The sequence below is a fragment of the Electrona antarctica genome (genome assembly GCF_951216825.1).
Source record: "Electrona antarctica genome assembly, chromosome: 16".
NCBI lineage: Eukaryota > Metazoa > Chordata > Actinopteri > Myctophiformes > Myctophidae > Electrona > Electrona antarctica.
Genome location: NC_136797.1, coordinates 23658285 through 23680022, shown reverse-complemented (window position 1 = coordinate 23680022; position 21738 = coordinate 23658285). Strand labels below are relative to the sequence as shown.

The following is a 21738-nucleotide window of genomic DNA, read 5'->3' as shown; positions in this document are numbered from 1 at the left end:
TGAGACTGCCTCATGGTCAATCAGGGAGTTTAGTTTCTTTCTTTCTTTCTTTCTTTCTTTCTTTGGCATGATTTGAATACCATTAATTTGTTTTTGTTATATTAGTTTTTATTAGATTTTTTATAGATATGACAGACTCGGAGTAGAACCGCTGCTCCTTCTTCTGGAAAGGAGTCAGCTGAGGTGGTTCGGGCATCTGGTTAGGATGCCTCTCGGGCGTCTCCCTAGGGAGGTCCTCGACGCACGTCCCACTGGGAGGAGACCCCGGGGCAGACCAAGGCGCAGTTGGAGGAAATACATCGACTCACTGGCCTTGGAACGTCTCGGAATCCCCCAGGAGGAAGTCACTAATGTTGCTCTGGAGAGGGAAGTCTGGAGCACTCTGGTGGAGCTGTTGCCCCCGCGACCCGACTACGGATAAGCGGTTGAAGATGGATGGATGGCAGACTGGGCAATGTATAAGAAACGAGTGGCAGACCTATCGCGATGACTGATGAGATAGCATTACCATTGTGAATACCATTACACTGTGTGAAGTTTGCAATGGGCCCAGACAGACATCCCATGACAAACAACGTGCCGGTTTTATCTGCATCCTCCTTTCATTCATCTCTGTGTGGATGCCGGGGTGTTGGAACCAGGGGTCACTAACTAACACGTCCCTTGGTCTTGTCCGTGGCAAATGTTTGATTTTCTGTTTTACGCACCATTGTAATGTTCTTCTTTTTATCATACGACCCAATTACTGAATGTCAAGTCTCCAGGTTTTCTCCAGAATTATTTATTATGACACTATGGCACATTAGGAGTCCAACTAGTACTAGTGGTTCTCAAAAGGACCCCTGTAACTCTGGGGCCCCTTTTCCACCGGTTGTTTCCCAATGGGAACCGGTTCAGTTCTTTTTGGTTTTTAGTCCAAAATTGAAACGTTAATTATGAATTGAGTGGGCAAAACCATACCTATATTAGATTGTTATCACCATGAAACCTCCCCAATTGAGTACTTACACAAAGAAAATGATTTATTGTATTACACATTTTACATTTTTAATTATGCAAATGAGGCATTATGTAGGAAAATTTGTAAAATAATCGAAAATATGAAAAAGCTACTACTGTGGAAGGGTTATCATGTATTAATTTACTTGTATTGATCCTATAAACAATTTAATATAGGGTATAGTTTGCCCACAAATGTTGGAGCTCTGGCTCATGAACTGAACTGAACCGGTTCCCATTGGGAACCAACTGGTGGAAAAGAAGTGTGTTCAAATGGAACCAAATTATTCAGGGCAATCTATGTATGTTTCTGGTAATATTATTGTCTCATTCTGTATGTCCGTGGCAAACAAATATGTTGACAAAAATGTCCACCACAAGCCAACACGCCGATGACTCCTGGTTTGGGCATGTTGCTATTATCATCATTAATAAATGTCCCAACTGAAACATGTTATAGCAAAGTGACTGTGGCACAGTGATAAAGAATGTATGCAATGTATACAACTTTTTCTGAGTTAGATATGTGATATAGGCTACTGTACAGTAGTTATGTTATATCTTTCAACAATAATAATACCATCCATGTCTTTTCTAATTGGCCAGTTTAGTCTTTATACAAAGTTAAAGATGGAGTGCCACAATTGTTTTCCACCCTAAAACATGATCATCAGGTATTATTATAATATAAGGAGGAAGAACTTGTTCCAAAAAGTGTACAGTATTTGTTAAAATCATGCTTTTATGTGGACATGCCCACCAGTTCATTAAGTATGCCTGGTTTGCCTGGTGGGTGGTGATGGGTGATGATCCACCTGAACTGAAGCCACACCCACAGCTGTAGTTGTATGATAAAGGGGGATGGGTTAGGGGAGGGGCTGATAATGTGATGTCACTATATTACTGTTTATTTCATTGGCCCGTTTGACTGTCAAGTGTTCAGCCTCCAGGAAGAAACCCTAAATACAAAGTTAATACACCATTGCACATAAAAACGACTCCAGGGTGTCTAATGAAGTACTGTCACCTCATAGACACATGAAAAACTGGAAAAATACAAAAATTGTGGCACATCTTTAAAATTCTGTTTTCAGAGCTCAGGAGCAGGCCAGATAATTCCTTCGTAACGTCCCTGGTTTGTTTCTGGCTGGAGATAAGTGTTATATTCTTCCTCTTCCTTGGTTTCTTGTCTCTGTTTCCTGTCTAAATAAAGTAAATCTGACTGAAGAATCTGTTCCAGTGTCCCAGGGACATCGGTTATTGTTGTTGTGAGAGGTGATATAACTTTAGTTACAGTCCCAGCAAGCCAAATTATGTCATGACGACGTTATGAATGATGACGTCCTCCGGTGACGTTCAGGACGTTCAGAACTAGGCCAGATCACAGCCCATATGGGGATGATCTTTACGTCATTTCCAGGACGTCTTCACCAGTTTAAATAATACAGTTTATTCTGGGCCAGATCCGACTAGTTACGATGTGACTTAAGTTGATCTGGCCTCGATCGAACTCTCTCTTATTCATCCAGGGGTGTCTGTCTCAGTGGGCAGAATTTATGTTGGTTGAAATCAGGTGATATTCTGGGCCAGACCTGACTAGTCTTGGTTTGACTTGATCTAGCCCCAATAAAGACGTCACTAATTCCGATCCAGGGCCTGACCGTGCTTGCTGGGGTATATTATAACAGTCTTCATTTGGCAAAACCTGACCAGTTTTAAATCATTAACTATCATACTGTTGTTAAGCCTAATTTACTGTATACACCATCGTATGAATTCTGACATTATCATGTGTATAGCCCTACGTCCTACTGTTACATCATGTTTGACTGAGTTCCTCATCATAGCCATGGCAAGGTTTTGTGTTGGGATATTTCCTTCCCTGACAGTAACACAAGCTATCTGTATATAACAAACAATGCCGTTTTCATGAACTTCTTCTTCTGAACTTTCATGAACTTCTTCTTCTGTTATACCTGGTTAATATAGTTTAAAATAGCCAATCTACAAGCTCACAGCAACACGTTGTGAGCTTGTAGATGAGCTATTGTTGGTGACTGAACATTGTTCAGTCACCAACTGTTCTAGTTTGAGGAGAAAGACAAAAGCAAAGACACAAAACAATTTCCGTGTCAGATTTTTATTGTAGTTTGTTTTGAAGGTTTATTTGGGTTTTTTAGTAGGGGGTCACTTTACATCAAATTTCCCAGTAAGAGTAGATGAGGTTTTGCACACAACATCAGAAAAGCACTAAAGTCATATTTTCACTTGAAACTAATCGCTAGAGGTTAGATATGAGTTTGGGAAAGGGAAGGTACTAAGGTAGGATGCAAGATCACAAGACAAATATACAGTACCACACACAGCTGCAGACAAACATGATTAACAATCGCCCAAGAGAAAGAGATAAAGAGTGATTAATAAAGATTTATATAGACAGATTATCGAGATATAAAAGGAGGGAGAGAGAGAGAGAGAGAGAGAGAGTCAGTGTGTTATTGATTTGACGTACATGCTATAGAGATTCCATTGCAGGAAAAACTGCTACATGGCAAAAATCTGATCAACCAAACTTGCAGTGCTGAGAACAACAAGCACGGCTGGAATCCCTTGATCCTATTCCTGCTCTATCATTCCATGTCAGTATAGGTGATATTTTGCTAGAACTCATTCTCAACCAATCAATAAATGATGAAATGCATGGTCAGTGACTCAGTGCCATGAGTAAACTGACCAGTGCATAGCACCAAAACCTGCAACATACAGCAATATACAACAACTTTGTGTTAAGCGCTTGCTTGTCAAGCGGTCAACACAAGTTTGTCAGTTTGCTGAAGGTGCTGCAAGTGGCTGGCCTCCTAAGGTTGATCTTTGGGCTCTCTGCATTGTCATCCATCCACCATCGTGTAGTTGTGTAGGTCTTTTCTCTTCAACACAAAGCAGTCAGTCAGTCTGCTCATTCTGTTCTACTGGTTTTCTGCTTAATTTACTCTCCATCGTACAATGGTTTCTGCCTGCCGGAAATAGCCAATCTGCAAGATCACCACGCATTGCACCGCAGCGCACTGTGAGCTTGAAGATCCTCTATTCTCGGCACTCTCGACACCATCGCAATGATCGCACGACAAAGACATAACTCAAGCTTTAGAGGCTTTCCAGATGTAAGAATGTTAAGGGAGAGAGAGATTAAAATGGACAATGTTACTAGCAGATTGCTTGTACTTTGAACTATTACAGTGCCATGGACAACAATAACTGGAATTAGCACACAATGCTGCAGTACAGCTCGTAGTTCCTGAAATGCTCTGTATACTTAGTCAAGTTACTAATTAGTCAATGCTTAATATAGTTTCTCAAGCCTATAATTGTGTACTAGTCCACATGGCAATTCTGAGCAAATTTGATTTCCTTTTGAAAAGAAAAAGAAAAGAAGAGCAAGCAATCCATCCAGCATCACATTGCTCATGCGCATTCCTTCCAACCATTCACCCTGCCACAAAGCTATTTATAATTATAGTACAGTGCTTTACAAAACAAGAAGCCATAGTAAAATATTCTGCTTGGGAAAATGCTAGTGGCCTCATAGCTCAGCAATTATACACAAAAAAACATGGCGTAAAAAGGTCAGACCTGGCACACGGCTACACAGTTGAAAGGACTATTCATTTAACTCTGAAGTGTAAAAATGAGCCCGTTGTTCGTACGGTAGGGAGGCCAGGCCAGGCGAGGAGGAGGGGCAATCACTGTCACTGCATGTACCAATTAAAGACTCCTACATGAGGAGTAGAGCAGTGGCTCCCAAACAATGGATCCAGTTCCTGGTCACGCAGCCATTATTTAAAAAAAAGAAAACAAATATTTTCCCAAAAGATTTTAAAAAAAATCTATTTTTTTTCAGAAATTAGGGGGGGCATAAAAAAAACATGCATTCCAAGAATTGCATGAAAAATCTAAATTCGAGCTAAAGCATTTGCGCTACATTCTCACTTAGGTGAACCAACAACAATGTGGGGAATTCTGGAATTGGCATAAGGTCTAAAATGGATGAAAGGGGGGGCAGGGGGGGGGGGGGGGGGGGGAGATAATTGGCAAGTCTAAAACATAAAAACAAACCTGGAAGGATCCATTTGTACACTTTCAGAGATAAATTAGCATTTCTTTCCTGTGTGTAATTGTGAGTTCTGAAACAACTCTGAAGCAACAAACAAAACTAGAAAGTTATCTTCTACAGTCTAAGTTTGTTGTAAATCAAGCTTAGCCTTTGGAGATAATAATAAATACATTTCACAGACGTGATACTAGGCAAAATCCCTCATAGCTACAAGCTATCTCAGTAGCGGATCATTATAAATTAACATATTAATCAACAGTCATACACTATTAAAAAAAGACCAGAAACTTCTTAACACACACGTCAAGTCACGCACGCACACACGCACACACACGCACAAATAAATAAATAAATAAAACATAAGGAACAACTGTTTCCCATTAGAAAGCACATATTGCCTTGCACATCATATAAAGTCAGACAGCCATAATGTTTTATGATGATCAGTTAAAGAAGTATCCCATCGATTGAATTTAATTTCCCACTGCTCAACCGTACACGTACTGTACATCCCCATACTGGCATTCATAATATTAAGCGTGGCATCTCTTACGTGGTACTGTGTTTAATATGTTCTAGTTAAGTCTAAGCTTACGTGACTGCTATGCTTGCCTGCTAGATTAAGTGCATCAATTATTGTTTTACATTCATTTAGACTAAGGCAATAACAGAAAACAGGTTAGTTGTGATCCTTCGGCGTATCGACATAATGTAAGGTTTAGTCTTGGAGGGCGGATTCATAGTTCACACACTAAACAGACATTTTGATATCCATTCCCATAGAGTCATGACCAGTCTACGTGGGAATAGATTTAGGGCCTTAAGTTAAGTGTGCCAGCGCTAGTATAACAAGATCAGTGTTAGCAATACAAGATTATGTGGCCAGGGTCATGTTTTAGTTTTCATGTCGTCGTCCCCGCAATACAATCCATTTACAGCCGAAAGTTCTGATTCCCCATCAGGAGATGGTCTTATTTAATTTACTCCTAATGCCTTTATCATAATTATTGTATTATATATTTAATTCATAGGCCAAACTAAAGAGTATAGGCTGACCGCAATCAAGTTATCTATTTGTATACTTTTGCTCTCATATAGGATCATTTACTGAGCATACTGTATGTACGTTTATCACATGTCCCTTCTAGTTTTGCATTATACTGTATGATTCATATTTAACATCAGGAATAATGGTCCACTGTCACCTGTTATTTGCAATGGTTCTCAAAGTAGGGTCTTGAGTGGGTTCCAAATGGACCATTAACAGGTCCATAACTCTGAGAGTGGACACATTCGGTAACTCTGTACACTCTCAGAGTTATGGTGGTCTGTAGAACACTGTCTCACCCCCAACAATATTGTGACTTATTGACCAAACATCAAACTGTGACTTGGAGGGGGGGCAAATAAGGCACATGTTGACTTCTTGGGACTTCTGCACTACTACATCAATGCAGAAGTCCAGTTCTCAGCCTTTTGACTGTGTCCAGCAAAATAAATCAACCGTTAAACCGCCGGAGGCACGCCGAGCGAGCTCAGACGTCAGCAAGTCGCTGCGGCAAACATTTCGAAGTCCGCTTGAGCCGACGACTCAGCGCCGTCCGATATGTGCCGACCTGGGACAGAATCGTAAAATCAGAGATTCCTCAAAAGTCAACATGTGTGACATGTAGACGTTTGGTACATTTTTCCCCCCAAGTCACAATAATATGCCTTTTGGTGGTGAGACGGCGTTGATTTTAGGGAATCCCTCGCTGGACAGAGAGAGTTACAGCTCTATCTTACACGCCGGGAAGGACTCGTCCTGCATGACCACCGTGCTGCTGCTGGCCAGCACCATGATGTTCAGCTCCTGCTGCTTGTCGTGGGTCTCCTGGTACCACTCCCTCATCACGTCAGAGTCATGGGTGGGAATGAGGGTTACCTGTATGAGGGAGAGGAGGTGGAAAACACAAGTGTAAGTAGTTCAAGGTTCAAGGTTCAAGGTCTTTATTAATGTCCCAGAAGGGCAATTGTGTTTACAGCAACAGTAGTGGTTTCCGACATACAAACAATACAAAACAATACAGGACAACAACAGACAAGAGACACCATGGCATAAACAGAGGTCTGGTCGCATTCCATAGAATCATGACCAGTCTACGTGGGAATAGATTTAGGGCCTTAACCCATTCTGGGCGGGAACCCCTTTTGGTGTTTTAAACATTATGTTATACTTTAGCTATTGAAAAATAGCAGATCTACAAGCTCATAGCGCGCCACCGAGTGGCACGCTATGAAGTAAGTAAGACATGTTGGTTTTTTTCATGATAGGATTTTTAGGGCCATTTAGGGCAGTGGTTTTCAACCAGTGGTCCTTGAGGGGGGGTTCCAGGTGGTCTCCAGCTAAATGATGGAGAGTTGGTAACCAAAATGGTCCCTTATAGATCTTTAACTCTTGAGAGCTTAAAATGAAACCAAATGGACCCGTACGGGTCCATTTGGTTTCATTTTACGCTCTCAAGAGTTAAATTGTTGTTCATCTGCATTACATATACATTACCTTACAATTTAATTTACAAGAAGTCTATACAATTAGAGAATGTAGAAGACTTTTTTTTACATTTTTGATCAATGTTTGCCTGTTATCTCTCCTAATGGTACCAATTAACATCAACACAGCATGGAATTGTGGGACAAAATCTTTTGGGTCAAAATACTTTGGGTCTGAGATCTGATGAAATGTCATCAAATGGTGGGGCCGTGGCTCAAATACCAAAGAAATAATGAGCCTTGATATGAAAAGGGTTGAAAACCACTTATTTAGGGGGTTGTTTGTATTATCAGGATGCCTGATAGTGGAATCGGCACCAGGTCAAACCCTAGAGGGGATTGTGAAGTGCAGCGCAGGCGAACCGCACATTCGGACACAATGTCCTTTCAGTACAGAGTAGTTCGACATGGAATGACCTTCCATTGGCCATAAGGGAGATTGTCCTACTTTTCCATCCTTCGAGTACAATCTAAAAAGAATGGTTACTTGAACATTATGACCGTTCATAATCAATCCTGCACTTTATTTGACAACGTATTACCACTACTTGAAAGTAATCTCTCTCTCTCTCTCTCTCTCTCTCTCTCTCTCTCTCTCTCTCTCTCTCTCTCTCTCTCTCTCTCACTCTCTCTCTCTCTCTCTCTCTCACAACTGCCCACGTAGAGCCAGGTTCTGCTCAACATTTCTTCCAGTTAATGTGAAGGTTTTCCTGGCTGCTGTCGCTAAGTGCTTGCTCAGGGTTGGGTCGATGTAAGAGTGATTATGGTCTGTTCTGCATGTGTCTTGAGGCAACTTGCTGTGATATCATTTGGCACTGTATAATTTCCAATTGACTTGACTTGTGCTTAAAACATGACCATCTCTAACATAATTCCCAGGCAATACTTTTTAAACTCATAGGCCAGTCATTCTAAGCTAAAAAAAAATCATACCCGTGTGAAGTGAGGGGCACTCTTATCATCGTACATCATCTCATTCCGGCCAATCACAATTTGCGTCCCTCTTCACCTTCGTCATCAATGTTTGTTTTTACGCAATGTTTGTGTTTAAACAAACACTCAAAATTGTCCATTCATTGTCAATGGCATTTAATGTTTGTGTTAGGACAAAATCTGGGTTACACACACCAAAAGCTGGACATAGGAGGGGCTATGGCCCCTCCTAACCCATTTTGGACTGAGGCCGATTCTAAAAACACCCTCTAAATACTGACTTAAGAAAAACTTAAAATATTTACATAGCACCATAAACAATTTTTTTAAATACTGTAGGCCTACCTACTGTACAGAACCCCAAGAGGGGTTCCCGTCCAGAAGGGTTAGAACACCAAAAGGGGGTCCCGCCCAGAAAACTTAGATCGCCTGTTCCATTATACCTAAACCTAATTTAGCGTTACCGTACATCACAAAACCCAAGAAACGTGACCACTTCTAGGTAACAGCTCTGCTTGGCACTGGCTGTTCTGTGCAGTGAACCGTGGATATGGTTCTGCCAGTCCATGGGCCACTAACTATAATGTTTTATCACACCTATCACAAATATTAGATCGCATCACTCTTCATCTTGACAAAAAACATTTTTTTCCGATAGCGGAAAAATATGTCATGTAACGGAAACACCACGGGAGAGGCAGGGCATTCACTTCTAGTCATTTGTACTAGTTGACTAGTTGCCTAGTTTACTAGTCGACTAGTTGTTTAACTACCTATTATGTAAAAAAAAAACTATTAAATTCACAAAAGTAGCTACGCTTTGCGCCCATTAGAGCGAGCGACACTTCCTTGTTTTGCTCGGCAAGTAGGCTATGTGACGGGAGAACAGCGCTTGATGTCTTTACGGGGCTGCCTGGAGCCACACATTCACAGTACATGAGTGCGGGCGGTGCTTACACGCCCGCACGGCCAGCGTGTGTGTAAGGCAATCAAGTGCTCCCGCCCTTCCCCAGTATAAAGTGATTGAAGGTGTGGATTCTCGGTGAGATTTACAACGGTCACGTGACGGTAACCAGCCAATCAGAATCAAGTATTGGGAATGCCATTTTAGAAAAATACTGAAAATGTGGTGCAAATCTTTGAATATACAGTATATTATTAACGTTTTTAACTCAAATCTTTGCTTCGGGGGGTGGGGGTGGGGGTGGGGGGGGGGGGGGGGGGGGGCTGGAACAACATATTTTCAGATGGGGGTCGGCGGGCAATTAGTTACATATAATGTTTGGGGTCCTTGACATGAAATAGTTTGAAAGCCACTGATATAGAAACAGGTTTTTCAGAAAACCGTCAGGACATTTTGTAGAATCTGGTCTACAGTCCTAATAAATGGGTTCAGTCTTACCTGTGTGTTGTTTCCCCACTGGGCCTTTCCTTCCAGCAGAGCATCGAGGACAGCCTTGCTGGGCTCCTGGGCGGTCTGGTCGTTGCCACTGACTACATAGTAGGAGGACCGCACCCGCTTAAAGAACTCTGCGTCCACATTCTTGGCGCTGCAGTGATTGGGGATGTAGACCAAGTCCATGTACATAGGAGGGCAGCTGGACACAGAGGCACCACCTGATGCCTTTGCACTGCCTGAACCTAAAGGCACACACAAAAAAACAATTAAACAAACAAACAAAATCACATAATTAATTAGTTTAACCCATTAAGACCCGAGGCCCGATTCTACAAATGCCTTCTAAAATCAGTAGTTCTTACACTTTTGAGATTTTTCAAAAATGCTTAACAATGTAGGCCTACAAGCTCACGGTGGGCCAAGAAGTGACGTGCTGTGAGCTTGAACATTAATACTGAGTATTATACATTATAGATTGGGGTTACAGTATAGTTTAGTTCAGTGATTCTCACCATTTATGTTTTAATGTGAGAGTGGTTTAATGTATTTCTATTATCATAATTATGTGCATGTAAAAGCTCACCCGAAGTGGCACTTTTCACACCCCTGGAGGCAGAGGTATTGGTCGCATTCTTTGCGTCTTTCCCTTCTCCCACACTCTTCTTCGGGGAGGCGGTTTTCAAATCCTTGACTTTGGACAGTCCCCCCTTTCTGGCCGGCGAGGAGGCCTTCTTGGTGAGCTTCTTCTTCTTGGGCTTCTCCGCGCCGTCCGCTTTGGCGTCCTGGTTCTTTTCCTCTGCCTTCAGGGCCTCCGGGTCCACCATGCAGGTGTCGGGCTGGGCTGAAGACGGAGTGGGGTCCCTGGCCGCCATGGGAGGAGGATCCGGATGCCTGTAGGTCAGGGTTCTGTCCGTGGGAAGGGTCTCCGAGTCGTCCTCGGAGTCGATGTTGGCGTCGGCGGTGATGGAGGGACACTCCTCTGTCCCCGGGGGTACGTCGGAGTCCGTTTGGGAGGGTGCAGACTCGCTGATGGAGGTGGGCGGTGTCTCGTCACACTGCTTGGCGGGCAGCTTGCCCCCGGGAGGCGGGGGTCCTCCTCCGGACTTGGTCAGAAGCTTCTCTTCGTCCAAAGGATTCTCCGCGTTCATGAAGTACTCGAGTGGGCTGGGGTTGATGAAAGACGGTGAGAGCTCTGTTTTAGGGTGACGGTACTCACATGAGGTGACCAGACAGAGGTCCACATCCGTCCTAGACTGGGGAGAGGGGCTTTTCTTGGATGAATCGGGATACCTGGAGTCTGATAGATTGGAGCAGAGAGGCAGATATGATGGGGATGGAATATTATGGCCGGTAGGGGATTTGGACTGAATAGAACCCTCACATTTAAAAGGATTAGTCTCCCGCGCTGGGGATAGTGCCTCTCCCTTATCGTATCTCTGCCGTGTGCCAAGTTTATTTGAATTATCCTCCACAGACAACAAGGTTGGGCTTGCTTCGGTTTTAGCTCGGGGACCTCCTGCCACTGGCGATGAGTCAGCGGAGACAGGAGAGTGGGTAATGGAGGCCATTTTTGGTGTGACTGGAGACTTCTCTGCCTGCTGTGCTGCTCCTGGTGACATCCCTGCCATGTGGCAGGGCGTGGTAACAGAAGGAGTGGACTGAGATCCATCGGAAGGAGATGCAGAGGCTGCACGGCCTGAGTCACTGTCTTTAAATAGGATTGAACTATGTTGGGCAGGTGGTGTTTTCATTTCACTTCCATCCGAGGGGCTGTAGTCCACCTCGGTGGGGCCATTCTCAGTAGCACGTATGCTGGCTCCCAAAGACGGGTGCTCTGGTGACTGCTTACTAAAGTCAAGAGCCAAGGAATGGTCAGAGGACTGGTCTTGGCCAAACTCGAGGGACATGGTTGATTGCTCTGGGGATTTTGTGTCCTGGCTCTCTGGCCTGGTTTTTGTCTTTGGCGAGATATCTGGGGAGATGGACATGGGCCTGGGGCTGTCCTCTTTGGATGGGGACCCCTCAACCTCATGGAAGGTGGTTGGAGTCTGAGCCACAGAGACGGAAAAGGAGTCATCCACCTCTGTTGAGTGAGGAGAGCCCACCTCGGCATGTAGGGAACGGGAGTCTGTTGCGGGCTCCGGGTAGGAGTTGGTAGCTAGAGAGGCAGTCGATGCTGAAGCTAAATGTGAGAATGTGTCCTCTGCTACTGCCTCCTCCAATGGGGTGCCTGACTTGTCGGATGTGGTGCCCTCTGATATTGACATTTTGCTTTCTTCTTTGAAACCGGCAAAAGGATTTGTGTCTTGTTCATGCTTTGTTACTGATGCAGAGGACAACACCAAATTACCGTTTTCTCCATTTGTCTTGTGATCTGAATCAAAAGGTGACCCTTCTTTCTTTGTTGGAGATTCTGAACAAGGTACAGTGGGGCTTTTGGGAGGGGACCCCATCTTCACCCTAGGGGCGGCAGGACCATCTACCGGGCTCACTCTGCTTGAAGACTCCTCTTTATCACTTGTGACCTCTACAATGGTGGGACCTTCAGCATTTCCCTCCGTCACAGATGGCATAGCCCCAGCTTTCTCTTCCACTGGGGATTGATAGTAGGGTGTGTGACCAGAGGATTGAGGCGAGTTTCCCCCGTCTAATGCCCTGTCAATTGGGCTGTGGGGGGACTCCGCTGATCCCATGGCTGCTCCTGCCATTGTTGTACACAATTCTATTGGTGCAGCAAAAAGTGACGGAGCCTCAAAAGTCCTCTTGTGATCTCCTGAGGGAGAACGAATAAGGGGTGCCGCGGTGGAAAAGGTGCCGAGTCTGGCTGTGTCATGGACATTTGTTTTGCATGTCTCCTGATCGAACTCCAAGTCCCCCACTGTCTCGCCTGGCCCTGGGGGAAACTCCTTGCAGAGTTTATCCTCCTCTAGTGACGGAGGGGGAGATATTGTCGAAGCGGAGTGCTGGTAGTCCCCGCCGTCTGTGAGAGCACTCTTTGAGTGGTCCGACTCAGGACCGTCCTGGAGTGGAGAGAGACGCCTCCTCATGTCAAACTCCCTGACAAGGTCCTGGGAAGGGGAGTCGGTGTCATCGTTGGTGGTTTCGTCACTGATGTCCTTGGGAGTCAACATCTCATCCATCGCTGTAGGCACACTGGAGATCTCCATGGTGGATTGGGTGTGTCCGGAGGTGGCGGTGAACTCTTCGGGTGGCTCATCGCGATTCTCGTCATCCGAGGCGGTTTCACTCTCGAAGGCGACGGGGAACATTTCATCGTGAATGGATGCAGCTGGAGAAACAGGCGAGGACACTTTCACTGGGGTCGATACACTCAGAGCATTCTTCTCTATCTCCCTTTCATTAATGTGCTTATCAGCTGTGTGTTCATTAGCCTTGTCGTCAATGTCTGCACCTGCTTCTTCTTCTTCTTCTTCTTGTACTTCCTCTTTATCTGCACCTATTTTATGCATCTCATAAACCTCTTCTGACTCTCCCTTTGCCTTCTGTGGCTCATAAACCTCTTCCGTCTCTCCCTTTTCTTCATAATCGCCTCCCTCCAATGTCTCTTCCAGTCCGGTGCCCTCATCCTCAAACCTTTCACTTCCACTTCCACTCAGTTTTGCCTTATTCTCTGGTTCATCAGGAGTCTCCTCGCCTTCTCCTTCAGCCTCTGTGGTTGTTATTCCCTCGTCCACGGACTCCCCCGCCTCGGGTGACCCTTTGGTCTGCATTATTTCCTCACAACTGATCATCTCGGTGTCTTGCTGTGGGCTTTGCTGCACTGTGGCCTCATCCTCCACAAACTCCTCAGCCCTGAGCTCCTCAAAGTCCTTGGTGAGATCTTCTGGTGAGGACATGAGAGATCGCTCTGCTTCTAGAGCCACAGCAACAGCTCCTGCAACAGCACCTGCTACAGCACTTGCGCCGGCTGCCAATTTAATGTCATTCACCTTTGTGTCCTTCTTTGTTGATTTTGACTTGCCCTTTTCTCTTAATTTCGAGGGACTTCCAGTATCTTTTTTTGAGGCATCATCCTTTTTCAAAGGCTTTGGTTTTGGTGCCATTTTCCTTTCCTCTCCAACAGTCTTTTTGATGTCTTTAGAGGTTTTTTTCACTTCTTTCTTCTCTTCCTTCCTTTCCTTCATCGGAGAGTCTCTTTTGACATCTCTTTTGATATCCTTTTTAATGTCTTCTTTCTTAACTTTCTCATCCTTTTTGCTTTCCTTTTTGGGTGTAAGCTTTTCGTCTTTCTTTGTTACTTCATTTTTCTTCTCCACAGCTTTTTTGGGTTCCTTCTTAGTAACATTGTCCTTTAGAATCTTGGGTTTGATGTCAGACTTCTTTTTCTCCGGAGTCTCATTTTGTGAAGCTTGCTCTACTTTCGTCTTGCTTTCTTTCTCGGGCGCCTTTGCCTTTTTAATTGGGGCCTTTTCTTTTTTCTCTGCCTTTTGAGTTTTTTCTTGGGATAATTCCGCATCCGTCTTTGCCTTTTCCGGGACTTCCTCCTTTGATTCCTTTCTTAAACTTTTGCTCGGCGACGCCTTGGGGGTAGACTTGATGCTCTCCTTGCTGTCTGTTCTCTGTCTCAGCTTAGCCTGCTTAAGGCCTGCCGGGGCCGGCGCCATATTAGGAGACATTGACTTTAGAGTGACAACGGGCTGCTTCAAGAAGTCCAGGTGCTTTAGTTTCTCTAAACCGTCAAGGACGTGATGTTGTGTGGCGTTTCCAGGAAAGAGAACACGCACTACCTTCTCTGAGGGGTTCGCAGGGTGCCACACAATGAGAGAGGAGATGGACGCCAAGAACGAGACGGGGAACTCTGATTCTTTTCCATTTGGCAACAGAATGGAGGCTTTGTCTTTGTCACTGCCCGTCCACTGTTTCATAAAGTGCTGCAGCTCCTTGCTGTTCTTTGAGGGATTAAGCACGTACATCTCTAGTTTCCCTACGCCCATTTTCTGGAAGAGTATGATGGGCTCTATCGTGTTTCCAACGGGTCTGTGCAAAGACTCTATCCTTAGATTTAGCTTGGTGAGGAACTGCTGCGTGAACGCCGCCTCCTCCACATTCCTCCGCACCCTGTAGTTAGCGTCGGGGCTACTCAGGCTCTCCGGGAGGTTCACAAACACGACGCCAATGTCTGGAGAAATCTGGTTCTTCACCCAGTCACCGTTGCCCTGGGAGCCCTGCGACTGCTCTTCCTCCATCTCCGCAATCTTTCTCAGCAACATGCTGTTGATGCCTGGCAGGTTGTCGTCGCCGATGTGGGTCAAGAGGATGGAATCCACCCGGTCCAGGTGTCTCACCAGCTTCCAGAAGCACGATTTCCTGTCCGAGCCGCCGTTAATCAGCATGTTGAACCCGTTCACCGCAAAGAGAGCGGAGTCACCGCGGCCACCGGGGAAGATATAGCAGCATGGCTTTGACAGCTTCAGAAAACCGCCTGAGGTGGGCGGTTCTAGCATGTCAAATGGAGATGGGATCTCCACCGATTCCGATAGGTACTCTGTAAACTCAGAGAGGCCCTCCATTTCCGGGAGTATGAGAGTGGAGTTAAGTTTCATGTTGATGAAGTCCTGCAGGTTGTGTTTGTCCAAGTTGGAGTTTTTCCAGTCGCCTTGTTCGGGGCAGGAGAGGGTAAGATTGGCCTTGTTCGCTGGATGAATGGTGCTGAGCAATTCGCCAATCTAGGAATGGGGGAAAATGCTATGTCAAGTTTGTATTTAATGGCAAAACACAGCAACCAGTGACAGAATGTAATGAATGAATAATATGTCAACATCTGACGATGGGTAACAATAAAGAATATGTCGAATATTCAATGCAATTCAATGCTCACACTGCGTCACATCGCAACGTGCTGTGAGATTGTAGATTGCCCGTTTTCATTGACAGACAATTAAAAAAAATAATAGGAACAAGAAATCACGACTCACCTCTTGGTCAGTGAAAATATCTATGAAGTTGAAGAAAGAAAAGGATCCAGACTGAAGAATGAGCTCCCCTGTGTTTTCAAAGCATTGTCCAGAGAGGACCAGCAGCTTGTGTCTGGCAGTGTCTGAGATCATCAAACGAGCCTTGAAATTAAAAAGAGAACAACAGTTCAGGACAATAAGACATGAGACAATAAGACACAGGGGATCTCATTTTCTCCCTTGTGTGTCTTTTTTTCCTTCTTAGCAGAACTCGTTTACCACCAACACCACCGTCTCGTGGCTGAATGATGTACTCCAGGACTGCCTGGAGGGCATTTCGAGCAGAAGGGTGTCAAATGGCGAGCTCAGCGGTAAAAGAGTTATTTTTTTACAGTGTTTTAACTACTGGACCAATCAGTGCCAAATGTCGTGTGCATACTGTCAGTAGGCCAAGGGAGTACCTTCATGCATTGTTTTCCCACATATTTCTTTATATATGTAGCCCAGTGGTTATTTCATGCCCTTAGCCTTATTCTTATATTTTAATACATAGTACAAGTCATTCTAAAACAGTTGACTAAGTTAAAAATGTATGCCTTTAATAAAAAGTTGTCTGTTATAAATAGATCTCTAAATAAATAGGTTTTAGTACAAGACTTATGTGTAAAACGATGCATGCCGTTCATAGCAGTTAAAGGGTAAAATGCACAGGAGAGACTGTGGTAAAAACCCAATAACGAGGTGCAATGTTAAACAGGTGTGTTCCAGGGTTAATGAGTTTACTGAGCCAAGAGTAAATGAGACAGTTAACCAGGTACTGGAGTTCTTCATTCTGATTGGTGTGTGATCATGTGATGTGTTCTGATTGGGGGTTTCTCAATTGGGTGAAGTGGGGAGGAGAGAGAATATTGAGTGAGTGGAACTTTACTGGACAGTTTCACCAGAGTGTGTATGACCTGACACAGGTTGACATGACACAGAAGTGAAGTGGAAGTTTTCTCTGATAGTTTGATGCACAGTGCATGATTCTTGTGTCTGTTTTGTTTGAGTGAGTTATAAAAAGTCTTAAGTGAGTGGTAAAGTAACATGTGCTTGGACTGAGTGAAGAAAGCGTGTAGTTTCTCAACAAGAGGAGACTTTGGCTCATTCTAAGAGACTGTGTTTTGGAGTGTGTTCCTGACGAGGATTCGACGTTCCTGCAGTCTGCTCGGCTTCATCACATCTCACCACCTCACAAACTGTTCTACAGATCTGACAAAGAACTGTGAGTAGGACTTTTGCTCAACATCAACAAGGACTGAGGAGGATTAAATCATCAGCACCCCACCATCACCACGATCAGGCCTGCAACTTTTGGTTTGTGTGTGCGCGCGTGTGTATGAGTGTGGGCCCACTGTGTGTTTAATGTATTAGGGTTTTGATATTTTATTTTAAGCCAAGTCAAGAGTGTTTGGTTTTATTGAAGCTAATTAAGGGACTCTACATTAGGTAGAGTTTATTTGGTTTCACTGGTTTAAAGGCTTGTGCCTAGTTGGTTATTTTACAAGGCCTACAAGGCCTAGTGTTGGTTCATTCTAAAAAGGGTTTACCATTCTTGTTTTGTATTGTATTGTATGTCTACTGTATTGTATGTTTCATGTTGTTATTATTTTCTTTACCACTTTAAAAAGGGGTTAAACGCATTTGTAAAAGCAAATAACTTTATTAACCCTATCAGTAAATCTGATTTACATTTAAAGTGTGGTCTGGTATATTTCTTTAAAATAGGTATACTGAGCTTGTAGATCTGCTAGTTTGCAGTTAAAGTCAAGTTATTCAGCCTTGTGGTTTATTCTATAAATACAGGGTTATACAGAGGTTAAGTTAACGAACTCAAACACCCCGTTATTCCCTTTAAGACGGTACCGGGGTGCTACATAAAATGGAGGCACTGCTGAGATGAAATCAACAACAACAACTAGTAAACAGTTTAACTAGGCAATAATTTAGACTACAAGCTCATATCTAAAAAAAACAAAAACAACCCCTTAGCTTATTTTAGTTCTAAAAGTAGCAGTTGTCAAAACCCCAACAACATGGCTACCTTCCTAAACTGGTGCAAGGGAGAAATGATAGACCCTGAACGTGCTCTGTTAGTGCATGATGTACCAGAAGACACTGAAGTGGACTTCATCATACAAACACTGGAAACTGTCAAAGCACTGGGTCGGGTGAAAGTAAGGGGACGCACTTACAATCCTGAAACGCAGTGTCTGACAGTCTTATGCGAATGCCGTGAAAAGGTGGATCCTAAAGTCTTACCCCCGAATGTGCAGCCTGAGGGCAGAACGATGCCTTGGAGACTTTCAACTGGAGATGAAGAAGGGGCAAAAGTTGACCCCACACTCCACGCCAGTTCCCCAGAGGCCATAATCAGAGCCGTCGGAGACTTGATGGCAAAAACTGCAAAACCTTCCAGTGAAAATGTGTTCAGACGACTGAGAACGTTCTCTGGAGTCGTTCCAACCCCGGTCGGAGAGGAACACTTGGATAACTGGATAGAGCAAGCACGCCTCATGGTGGAGGAAAGCGATCGCCCTGACAGAGAAAAGAAAATGAGAATTGCAGAAAGTTTGAAAGGACCTGCTTTGGAGATCATCAATGCAGTGAGATCTACAAACCCTTATGCCTCTTCCCAAGAATACCTGGAAGCCATAGAAAACACATTCGGGACATCGGAGTCCGGAGAGGAGTTGTATTTCACTTTCAGGATGCTAAGCCAGCACCCTGGAGAAAAGATGTCAGATTTCCTCAGAAGAATGGAAAGAGCCCTGAATAAAGTTGTGCAGAAAGGAGGCATGCCACTTGTCTCAGTGGGCAAAGCTCGCCTGGAACAGCTCATTAAAGGTGCTACAGAGTCTGACATAATGATGCTTAATCTCCGACTAAGAGAACGGAAAGATACTCCGCCTACTTTTCTAGAGCTGCTGAGTGAAATTCGAGCGGAAGAAGACTATGAGTCTGCGAGACGCAAGTTGAACGCCACAGTGAAGAATGTTGGCATCAAAAGTGACAAGCCGTCACCAGCATCACCGCTGCAAGACCTGAGAGCTGAAATACGAGAATTGAAGTCACAGGTTTCCCAGCTGACAGGTACACAGCCAGTCCACGCCACAGTTCAAGCTACAAGTGTTTCAGAATCAGCGTCTGTGACTGATGACGTTGAGGACACCGACAGCCAGGATGTGAAAGCACTGAAAAAGGAAATGAGGAAGTTGCAGAAACAGATGAAAGTAATGTCTGTGAGACCCACTCCAGCTTTCAAAGGACAAACACCTAACAAAGAGCCTCACTCTCACTCTACTAAGGGAGTGCGTTCCTCCACATCTACATCATCAGATGGTTATTTCTGCTACAGATGTGGAGAAGATGGGCACATTGCTACCCGATGCACCGCTCCTGAGAACCCTCAGAAGGTGATACAAAAACTGATTCGTGCTCAGCGTGGCGCAAAACGCCAACCGAGAGAACCAGACACCAGTTCTGAGGAGACTGGGCACAATGCTTTTGCGCATAAAAGTGCTGTGAAGATCATGCAAGCCCATTGCATTCCGGACGGACTGATAGGACCACCCTCCACTACCTCAGTCAAGGTTAATGGAACCGATTGTGATGCCCTTTTGGATAGCGGGTCACAAGTAACTATCATCTTTGACAGCTGGTATTCCGAACACCTGAAGAATGTGCCTCTTCATCCTGTTGGTGGGTTGGCCATTTGGGGTCTCAGCGATTCTGCAGAAAGCTACCCATACAAAGGCTACATAGAAGTTGAGGTGGAGTTCCCTGGAGACCACCAGGTCATAACCCTCCTTGCGCTTGTGTGCCCGGATCCTCGCTGCTCTGACAGAATTCCCATCCTTGTTGGCACTAATGCCAGAAAGGTCAGACAATTGGCTGGAAAAACACCAGTCATACAGGTGTGCACTGTTGAACCAAGAGTGAAGCCGCAATTGAAACCCACAGCAGAGCAGACCTTGGATGGTGTCGTGGCGGAAGTCAAGTGGATGGGTCCTGGAGACCTCATTATTCCTCCCAACAGTAAGCGAATTGCCAGCTGCAAAGTGGAAGAGAAACAGCCACTAGGAAACAATATCCTTCTGACAGAAGAGCCTGCTGACCTAGAGCTCCCCGCAGGTGTATTCATACAGCCTACAGTATTGTTCTCCTCCGCCCTAAACAAGAATAACTTTTCAGTGCTGCTAAGCAATGAGTCATTGAAAGAGATCACTATTACCCCTGGCACTGTGATAGCTCATCTGTATGTCCCTGACACTGTTACGGTGACTCAGAAAAATGGTTTGGAATCAACACCAACCATTGACCCACAGTTGTTTGATTTTGGGGACTCCCCAATTCCTAATGGATGGAGGGACAGACTCTCCAAGAAATTGTCGGAACGAGCCAATGTCTTCTCACTTGAGGAATGGGATGTGGGCCTCGCTAAGGGAGTAGAACACCATATTCGACTCACTAATACCAAGCCTTTCCGTGAGAGATCTCGTCGCATCGCACCCGCAGATGTGGACGACCTTCGGCGCCATATCCAGGGATTGTTGGCTGCCGGGATCATAAAAGAGTCTCGTAGTCCATATGCCTCACCCATAGTTATAGCCAGGAAGAAGAATGGGAGTGTGCGCATGTGCATTGATTACCGGACACTGAACACCAGAACCATACCAGATCAGTATGCTGTACCACGCATAGATGACGCCTTGGATTGCCTGACTGGCAGCCGATGGTTCTCTGTCCTCGATTTACGCAGTGGATACTATCAGATCCCCATGGCCGAAGAGGATAAAGAAAAAACAGCCTTTATTTGTCCTCTAGGATTTTTTCAATTCGAACGAATGCCACAAGGAATCACAGGAGCCCCTGCGACATTCCAGCGGCTTATGGAAAAGGCTGTTGGAGACATGCACCTCCTAGAGGTCATAGTGTACCTTGACGATTTAATTGTGTTCGGGAAGACCTTAGAGGAACACGAGGATCGTCTTCTTAAGGTCCTCGACCGACTTGAAGAATGTGGTCTGAAGCTGTCGATCGACAAGTGCCAGTTCTGCAGGCCACAAGTGAAGTATGTGGGACACATCGTCTCAGAACATGGCATTGCCACAGATCCAGCCAAGGTGGAAGCGGTAGCTAACTGGAAGCGACCCACAGATCTCAAGTCCCTGCGTTCCTTCCTAGGATTCTGTGGGTACTACCGGCGTTTTATCGCAGGTTACTCTTCTGTCGTGAGACCTCTGACAGAGCTCACCAAGGGGTATCCCCCAGCTCAGAGAAGTAACAAGACTAAAAGATCCAAAGAGAAGTCATACTACAAGGAATCAGAGCCCTTCGGAGTACGGTGGGATCAGTCATGCACTGATGCCTTCCAGAAGATTATATACTGTCTCACGAATGCACCAGTGTTGGCCTTCGCAGACCCCACCAAACCGTACATTCTCCATGTTGATGCGAGCCTCAACGGGCTAGGCGCAGTCCTCAACCAGGAGTACCCTGAGGGTCTGAGACCCGTTGCCTTTGCCAGCCGGAAGCTCAGCACTTCAGAACAGCACTACCCAGTTCATCAGTTAGAATTTCTAGCAATGAAATGGGCAGTTGTTGATAAGTTCCACGACTACCTCTACGGAGCTCGGTTTACAGTGAGAACTGACAACAACCCTCTTACATATGTATTGACAACAGCCAAGTTAAACGCGACTGGTCATCGATGGTTAGCAGCCCTTGCTACCTACAACTTTCACATCCAGTATCGGCCGGGTCGGAATAACATCGATGCTGACTTGTTGTCAAGGAAAGATGAAAGA

General features: G+C 44.9%; 1 protein-coding gene across 1 annotated transcript in view; it reads right to left on the bottom strand.

Annotated features, from left to right (window-relative positions):
- Positions 1-6878: 6878 nt before the first annotated feature.
- Positions 6879-21738, bottom strand: part of map1b (microtubule-associated protein 1B) — a gene marked incomplete at its 3' end in the record, with an annotated part of 42939 nt that continues 28079 nt past the window's right edge. The window contains exons 4-8 of the mRNA XM_079524141.1: positions 15911-16051; positions 11498-15661; positions 10558-11410; positions 9978-10216; positions 6879-7034 (exon numbers count right to left, since the gene is read on the bottom strand). Coding sequence (XP_079380267.1) covers positions 6879-7034; positions 9978-10216; positions 10558-11410; positions 11498-15661; positions 15911-16051 — 5553 coding nt within the window. The remainder of the gene's footprint in view (positions 7035-9977; positions 10217-10557; positions 11411-11497; positions 15662-15910; positions 16052-21738) is intronic.